The 10,000-nt window shown below is 47.2% G+C and overlaps 1 protein-coding gene across 3 annotated transcripts in view; it reads left to right on the top strand.

Annotated features, from left to right (window-relative positions):
• The window catches only part of hdac7a (histone deacetylase 7a), a 67,970-nt gene that overhangs the window by 47,837 nt on the left and 10,133 nt on the right, over positions 1-10,000 (top strand). For all 3 annotated transcript variants that reach the window (XM_034311766.2, XM_053240638.1, XM_034311765.2), the window contains 6 exons: positions 1,087-1,259; positions 1,382-1,558; positions 2,037-2,244; positions 2,395-2,528; positions 7,629-7,749; positions 8,115-8,164. In XM_034311766.2, coding sequence (XP_034167657.1) covers positions 1,087-1,259; positions 1,382-1,558; positions 2,037-2,244; positions 2,395-2,528; positions 7,629-7,749; positions 8,115-8,164 — 863 coding nt within the window. The remainder of the gene's footprint in view (positions 1-1,086; positions 1,260-1,381; positions 1,559-2,036; positions 2,245-2,394; positions 2,529-7,628; positions 7,750-8,114; positions 8,165-10,000) is intronic.

Genomic DNA, 10,000 nt, shown 5'->3' with positions numbered 1-10,000 from the left:
CACACACACACACACTGTAACTAACACTGTAACACACACACATACACTGTAACACACGCACACACACACTGTAAACCACACTGTAATACACACACACTCACACTTACACACACACACTGTAACCAACACTGTAACACACACACTGTAACCAACACTGTAACACACACACACACTGTAACCAACACTGTAACACACACACACTGTAAACCACACTGTAACACACACTCACACTTACACACAGTTCACTGTAACCAACACTGTAATACACACACACACACACACTGTAACAAACACTGTAACACACACACACTGTAACCAACACTGTAACACACACACTGTAACCAACACTGTAATACACACACACACACTGTAACCAACACTGTAACACACACACTGTAACCAACACTGTAATACACACAAACTGTAACCAACACTGTAACACACACACACTGTAACACACACACACACGCACTGTAACACACACTGTAATACACACACACTCACACTTACACACAGTTCACTGTAACCAACACTGTAATGCACACACACTGTAACCAACACTGTAACACACACACACACACACTGTAACCAACACTGTAACACACACACAGACACACACACTGTAATACACACATGGTAACCAACACTGTAACACACACAGACACACACACTGTAAACCACACTGTAATACACACATGGTAACCAACACTGTAACACACACTTTAACTAATACTGTAACCCACACTGTAACACACACACACACACAATGTAACCAACACTGTAATACACACACACACTGTAACCAACACTGTAACACACACACACTGTAACACACACACACACACACACACTGTAAACCACACTGTAACACACACTTTAACTAATACTGTAACCCACACTGTAACACACACACACACACTGTAAGTCACACTGTAACACACACATTGTAACACACAATGTAACACCTATGCTGTAACACACACTCACCCACTGTAACACACTGCATGTTTTTACTGACTGATGGCTACTTCACCTGCTGTGGAACGTTACAACTGTGTGTGTGTGTGTGTGTGTGTGTGCATGCAGTTCCAGGTCTGGCTCCAGTACCTTTGCATGTCAGCGCTGCTCACAAACCGCTGAGCCGTACACGGTCTGAGCCGCTGCCTCCTAGTCCCCGTGCCATACACACACACCTGCTGCAACAGCAACACAACACACAGCTGCTGGAGAGACTGAAACAACAAACACACCTTGGCAAGGTATACACACACGCACGCACACACACACACACACACAGTCATACAAACATTCACTCATACATACTATATTTCATCCAGTGAACAGTCAGCTTTAATTGTGTGTGTGTGTGTGTGTTCTGCAGCTCATGTCGAAGTCGAGTGAGAAGCCACGTCTCTGTCAGATCCCCTCTGAGGACATGGACTCGGAGGAGGTGGGGACGTCATCCAGCAATGCCAGTAAGAGCAGGGCAGAGTCACAGAGGGAGGCGGAGACCCAGGACGAGCAGCTCAGCCTTCAGCAGACCCTCATTCTCAACCAGGTAGCACACACACACACACACACACATACCCCACACACCCCACACACCCATACACACAGTTTACAAAACAAAGGTCACGTGGGTTTATTTGCATGCATATTTTTATGGTCATTAGCATGGCCACGCCCACCAGCACAAACAGTCACTTAAACACCTGTCATTAGAAATTCTCTTATTATATAAAATTTTCTCTCAGTAAATCTGTCTCTAAGTTTTGAGAAAGTGTGAAGTGTTTAAAATTTATTTGCACGCACACACAGGCAATTGAAAATGTGACACGAACACATCAGGACTAGTGTTTCATCACTAACACACAGCACAGTGTCAGAGTGTAGAGCTGACTGTTCTCCAGCAGAGGGCGTGCTCTCACCACGCCACTGGTCCACTGTTCCTTCTCACTAAACTCACAAGAGGGCAGCAAAGTCCTTCTCCAGTCTTAACCCCGTGTGTGTGTGTGTGTGTGTGTGTGTGTGTGTAGTCACGTCTTTGGGAGACGCAGAAACAGCTGCAGCAGCTGCGCAGACACACGGCCCAAATGGCATTACCCATGATGCTCGGTGGGATGCACCGCCCACTGTCACGCACACAGTCCTCACCAGCCTCAACCTCACACACACTGCCTGACAAAACACTGCCCATAGCCACGGCACCCGAGCCCAACCTCAGCCAATCACGCTTTACCACAGGTAAGACTGCCGACCAATCAGAAGGCTGCAGGTTGGATTTGAACACTGAGTCGACTCTTTTTTTTTTTTTTTTTTTTTTGTTATGTAAATGATTTAGTGTTTGCATACATTGGAGTGTGCGTGTGATTGTGTGTGCATGTGTGTGTGTAGGTTTGGTATATGACTCTCAGATGTTAAAGCACCAGTGTACGTGTGGAGATAACAGCTCTCACCCAGAGCATGCTGGGAGAATTCAGAGCATCTGGTCTCGATTGCAGGAGCGCGGACTGAGAGCGCAGTGCGAGGTAGTGCACTAACTAACTCCACTACTACCCACTACTACACCGTACTGCTCTCTACTACCCACATTACACCCTACTGCCCTCTACTACACTCTACTGCCCTCTACTACACCCTACTGCTCTCTACTACACCCATTACACCCTACTGCTCTCTACTACCCCCATTACACCCTACTGCTCTCTACTACACCCATTACACCCTACTGCTCTCTACTACCCCCATTACACCCTACTGCTCTCTACTACACCCTACTGCTCTCTACTACACCCATTACACCCTACTGCTCTCTACTACCCCCATTACACCCTACTGCTCTCTACTATCCCCCATTACACCCTACTGCTCTCTACTACCCCATTACACCCTACTGCTCTCTACTATCCCCATTACACCCTACTGCTCTCTACTACCCCCATTACACCCTACTGCTCTCTACTACCCCCATTACACCCTACTGCTCTCTACTATCCCCTATTACACCCTACTGCTCTCTACTATCCCCATTACACCCTACTGCTCTCTACTACCCCCATTACACCCTACTGCTCTCTACTACCCCCATTACACCCTACTGCTCTCTACTATCCCCTATTACACCCTACTGCTCTCTACTATCCCCATTACACCCTACTGCTCTCTACTACACCCTACTGCTCTCTACTACACCCATTACACCCTACTGCTCTCTACTACCCCCATTACACCCTACTGCTCTCTACTATCCCCCATTACACCCTACTGCTCTCTACTACCCCATTACACCCTACTGCTCTCTACTATCCCCATTACACCCTACTGCTCTCTACTACCCCCATTACACCCTACTGCTCTCTACTATCCCCTATTACACCCTAGTGCTCTCTACTATCCCCATTACACCCTACTGCTCTCTACTACCCCCATTACACCCTACTGCTCTCTACTACCCCCATTACACCCTACTGCTCTCTACTATCCCCTATTACACCCTACTGCTCTCTACTATCCCCATTACACCCTACTGCTCTCTACTATCCCCTATTACACCCTACTGCCCTCTACTACGCCCTACTGCTCTCTACTATCCCCCATTACACCCTACTGCTCTCTACTACACCCTACTGCTCTCTACTATCCCCTATTACACCCTACTGCTCTCTACTATCCCCTATTACACCCTGCTGCCCTCTACTACGCCCTACTGCCCTCTACTATCCCCTATTACACCCTACTGCCCTCTACTATCCCCTATTACACCCTACTGCCCTCTACTACACCCTACTGCCCTCTACTATCCCCTATTACACCCTACTGCCCTCTACTACACCCTACTGCCCTCTACTATCCCCTATTACACCCTACTGCCCTCTACTACACCCTACTGCCCTCTACTATCCCCCATTACACCCTACTGCCCTCTACTACACCCTACTGCTCTCTACTATCCCCTATTACACCCTACTGCTCTCTCCTACCCTCATTACACTCTACTGCTCTCTACTACCCCATTACACCCTACTGCTCTCTACTACCCCCTATTACACCCTACTGCCCTCTACTTGCCCTCTACTACTCCCTACTGCCCTCTACTACACCCTACTGCTCTCTCCTACCCCCATTACACCTTACTGCCCTCTACTACACCTTACTGCTCTCTACTACCCCATTACACTCTACTGCTCTCTACTACACCCTACTGCTTTCTACTACCCCATTACACCCTACTGCTCTCTACTACACTCTACTGCTCTCTACTATCCCCCATTACACCCTGCTGCCCTCTACTACACCCTACTGCCCTCTACTATCCCCTATTACACCCTACTGCCCTCTACTATCCCCTATTACACCCTACTGCCCTCTACTACACCCTACTGCTCTCTACTATCCCCTGTTACACCCTACTGCTCTCTCCTACCCTCATTACACTCTACTGCTCTCTACTACCCCATTACACCCTACTGCTCTCTACTACCCCCTATTACACCCTACTGCCCTCTACTTGCCCTCTACTACTCCCTACTGCCCTCTACTACACCCTACTGCTCTCTCCTACCCCCATTACACCTTACTGCCCTCTACTACACCTTACTGCTCTCTACTACCCCATTACACTCTACTGCTCTCTACTACACCCTACTGCTTTCTACTACCCCATTACACCCTACTGCTCTTTACTACACCCTACTGCTCTCTACTATCCCCCATTACACCCTGCTGCCCTCTACTACACCCTACTGCCCTCTACTATCCCCTATTACACCCTACTGCCCTCTACTATCCCCTATTACACCCTACTGCCCTCTACTACACCCTACTGCCCTCTACTACCCCCTATTACACCCTACTGCTCTCTACTACACCCTACTGCTCTCTACTATCCCCCATTACACCCTACTGCTCTCTACTACACCCTACTGCTCTCTACTATCCCCCATTACACCCTGCTGCTCTCTACTATCCCCTATTACACCCTACTGCCCTCTACTACACCCTACTGCCCTCTACTACGCCCTACTGCTCTCTACTATCCCCCATTACACCCTGATGCCCTCTACTACACGCTACTGCTCTCTACTATCCGCTATTACACCCTACTGCTCTCTACTACACCCTACTGCTCTCTACTATCCCCCATTACACCCTACTGCTCTCTACTACCCCCATTACACCCTACTGCTCTCTACTATCCCCCATTACACCCTACTGCTCTCTACTATCCCCCATTACACCCTACTGCTCTCTACTACACCCTACTGCTCTCTACTATCCCCTATTACACCCTACTGCTCTCTACTATCCCCTATTACACCCTACTGCTCTCTACTACACCGTACTGCTCTCTACTATCCCCATTACACCTTACTGCCCTCTACTACACCCTACTGCTCTCTACTATCCCCCATTACACTCTACTGCTCTCTGCTACACCCTACTGCTCTCTACTATCCCCCATTACACTCTACTGCTCTCTACTACACCCTACTGCTCTCTACTATCCCCTATTACACCCTACTGCCCTCTACTACACCTTACTGCTCTCTACTATCCCCTGTTACACCCTACTGCTCTCTACTATCCCCTATTACACCCTACTGCCCTCTACTACACCCTACTGCTCTCTACTATCCCCTGTTACACCCTACTGCTCTCTCCTACCCTCATTACACTCTACTGCTCTCTACTACCCCATTACACCCTACTGCTCTCTACTACACCCTACTGCCCTCTACTACCCCCTATTACACCCTACTGCCCTCTACTTGCCCTCTACTACTCCCTACTGCCCTCTACTACACCCTACTGCTCTCTCCTACTCCCATTACACCTTACTGCCCTCTACTACACCTTACTGCTCTCTACTACCCCATTACACCCTACTGCTCTCTACTACACCCTACTGCTCTCTACTATCCCCCATTACACCCTACTGCTCTCTACTATCCCCTATTACACCCTACTGCCCTCTACTACACCCTACTGCTCTCTACTATCCCCTATTACACCCTACTGCCCTCTACTACGCCCTACTGCTCTCTACTACCCCATTACACCTTACTGCTCTCTACTACACCCTACTGCTCTCTACTACCCCCTATTACACCCTACTGCCCTCTACTTGCCCTCTACTACTCCCTACTGCCCTCTACTACACCTTACTGCCCTCTACTTGCCCTCTACTACTCCCTACTGCCCTCTACTACACCATACTCCTCTCTCCTACCCCCATTACACCTTACTGCCCTCTACTACACCTTACTGCTCTCTACTACCCCATTACACTCTACTGCTCTCTACTACACCCTACTGCTCTCTACTACCCCATTACACCCTACTGCTCTTTACTACACCCTACTGCTCTCTACTACCCCATTACACCCTACTGCTCTCTACTAAACCCTACTGCTCTCTACTATCCCCCATTACACCCTACTGCCCTCTACTACACCCTACTGCTCTCTACTACCCCATTACACCCTACTGCTCTCTACTAAACCCTACTGCTCTCTACTATCCCCCATTACACCCTACTGCCCTCTACTACACCCTACTGCTCTCTACTATCCCCTATTACACCCTACTGCCCTCTACTACACCCTACTGCTCTCTACTACACCCTACTGCTCTCTACTATCCCCCATTACACTCTACTGCTCTCTACTACACCATACTGCTCTCTCCTACCCCCATTACACCCTACTACCCTCTACTACACCCTACTGCCCTCTACTACACCCTACTGCTCTCTACTATCCCCTATTACACCCTACTGCTCTCTCCTACCCCCATTACACCTTACTGCTCTGTACTACACCCTACTGCTCTCTTCTACACCCTACTGCTCTCTACTATCCCCCATTACACCCTACTGTTCTGTACTACACCCTACTGCTCTCTACTATCCCCTATTACACCCTACTGCCCTCTACTATCCCCTATTACACCCTACTGCTCTCTACTACACCCTACTGCTCTCTCCTACCCCCATTACACCCTGCTGCCCTCTACTACACCCCACTGCCCTCTACTACACCCTGCTGCTCTCTATTATCCGCTATTACACCGTACTGCCCTCTACTATCCCCTATTACACCCTACTGCCCTCTACTATCCCCTGTTACACCCTACTGCTCTCTACTACACCCTACTGCTCTCTCCTACCCCCATTACACCCTGCTGCCCTCTATTACACCCCACTGCCCTCTACTACACCCTACTGCTCTCTACTACACCCTACTGCTCTCTACTATCCCCCATTACACTCTACTGCTCTCTACTACACCATACTGCTCTCTCCTACTCCCATTACACCCTACTACCCTCTACTACACCCTACTGCTCTCTACTATCCCCTATTACACCCTACTGCCCTCTACTACACCCTACTGCTCTCTACTACACTCTACTATCCCCTACTTCACCCTGCTGTCCTGTCCTACATTCTCATACCTACTCCCCTGTACTATACCTTACTGCCCAACTACACCCTACTGTTCTCTACTACACCCTATTTAACTGTACTTTATTGCTCTCTGCTGCTTTCCACTGCACTCTACAGCACACAATTACTCAATATCCGTGTGTGCGTGTGTGTGTGTGTGTGTGTTTGTGTGTGTGTGTAGAGTATCCGTGGTCGTAAGGCGACTCTGGAGGAGTTACAGTCGGTTCATACGGAGCGTCATGTTCTCCTGTACGGCACAAACCCACTGAACCGCCTCAAACTGGACAACCGCAACCTCACCGGTAATGAACACACACACGCGCACGCGCACACACACACACATGGATTTAACACATGCAGCATTTGAGGTTAATTAACTACTATAGCAAGAGGGAAATAAGAAAAGGAAGTAACTATCATATAAATAAAGAGGAGAGAGTTGGTGGGCGGGTCAGCGTATCAGACCGAAGATCAGACCTTTAGCAGTTAATTTTTTTTTTTTCCAATTTAGGATGAAAATTTCAGGTTTAAGTTTGAATACAGATCCAGATAGTGGCCTTGTGTAACACTCCTAATGTAAATGTTTCTCTTTGTGTTTTGCATCTTAGCCTTTTTCTGTGTGTGTGTATGTGTGAATCCTTTATTTATGTCCCTCTCTGTCCAACAGGCATTTTGTCCCAGAGGATGTTCGTCATGCTGCCATGTGGAGGAGTGGGGGTGAGTACACACACACACACACACACACACACACACAAACGCACACAGACATCTGAGCTGAATTTAGAAGTACTGTTTGATCCAAATTTCTGGTGATCAGCAGAAACTTTCATCTGCAGCACACACACATACACACACACAAATACATGCACTGACAATGTGGAATCTGCTACGGCTTTGAATGTTTAATCATTAACACGACCTACGATGCACACACACACACACACACACACACACACACTCCTCCAGAATGGCGATCAGTTTCAGCTTTCGTTCCGCTGAAGTGATTGGAACAATGTGGAGCCTGAAGGATAAAAGACATTCCACCTCCTGAACACAGATCCTGAGCCAAACCACAGAGCGGGTGGGGTCGGGGGGGGAATGGGGTAGAGGGAGGGGAGGAGGGGAGGAAGGAGGGGAAGGAAGAGGAGCAACAAACAATGGAGGAATGCATAACCTCATCCACCCGTCCACGTCCTCCTCCACTGTCCCGCTCTCCCACACTCACGAATGGAAACTCGTTTTAATATGATCTATCATTAACATGTGCAGGACTGATTAATGCCCCCCTACACACACACACACACACACAGGTTGATGTTACTGATGAATAATATTAAATAATCTCCTATTCTGATGCTGATGATGTTATCAGTGTTATTTTCGCTGATCTCAGTGTTGTCAGCGTTGATTATTTTCTCTTGTCCTGTCTCCAAACTCACACAGTGATGTCTGAAGTCACGCTAATCTGCTATACACACACACGTGCACACAAAGACACAAACACACATTCTGTGTCACAAGGTGGTTTTTAAAGTCACAGAGAAGTTCCACATGGTGTACGATATATCTCTGGGTGCCATTAGTTTTAGTCAGAGTTGTGCAGATGATGCACACATTTCCCTTCAGACTAAACCTTCTGTTCCTCTCTGATCTGACTCACACACAAACTGTTTATAAAACTTAAAACATTGCAAAGATACAAATTCTCTGAAGCTAAATCACAACAAAACTGAGATCCTGCACTTGAGAAAGTTCAGTTCAGTTCAGTTTTAATTATACAATGCTTTTAATAATAAATACTGCCCTAAAGCAGCGTTACAGAAATCTGGATGTAGATTTAAATCCCTAATGAGCAATCCTGAGGCGTGAGGAAAAACTTCCTGAGACGACATGAGGAAGAAACCGTGAGAGGAACCAGACTCCAGAACTCTTCTGGGTGACACCAGATAGTGAGATTATGAATCATTATAGTGTGCAGGTGTAGAAGCATAAACAAACAAAGTCCTGGGATGTGTACAGGACAATCTTTATGATAACAGCAGCAGATATATGACAACTGATAGGGGTCAAGGGTCAAGATTGGGTTTTTTAAATCATAGGTTTGATAACTGCTAGTTTAAAGGATTTAGGTGCATAGCAAGTAAAGGAAAAAATTAACTATTTGGAGATTTGATTGCTTCTGGTAGTATCAGTTTGAAGAGGTGTGTAGGTAAGGGATCTAGAACACAAGTTGATGATTTTGAAGAAGAGCTTAGTTCAGCCTGTTGGATGGGAATAAAAGATTTTAATCGCTGAACTGACATGGTTATGTTGTTTTCTACATACAGTAGTTCGTTTCAAATTGTCTGACTTTAAGTTACTACTCTGAATCTTTTTGCTTAATATGTACAAGTTTGTCATTGAAGAAATTCTGACAGTGATCACGAGTACATGGTGTTAGTTTCTGTGCTTCTGTGCTGGTCACGTTCCTAGTGAACTGTGCTAGTTAAATAAGAAATAGGATTGCTTTCGTTATCTTCTATTAGGGTGGAGAAGTAGGTGGATCTAGCAGAA

Source organism: Pangasianodon hypophthalmus, chromosome 16 (genome assembly GCF_027358585.1).
Source record: "Pangasianodon hypophthalmus isolate fPanHyp1 chromosome 16, fPanHyp1.pri, whole genome shotgun sequence".
NCBI classification, from domain to species: Eukaryota; Metazoa; Chordata; class Actinopteri; order Siluriformes; family Pangasiidae; genus Pangasianodon; species Pangasianodon hypophthalmus.
Note: the sequence above shows the minus strand (reverse complement) of the source record. Positions and strands in the feature narration are given on the sequence as shown.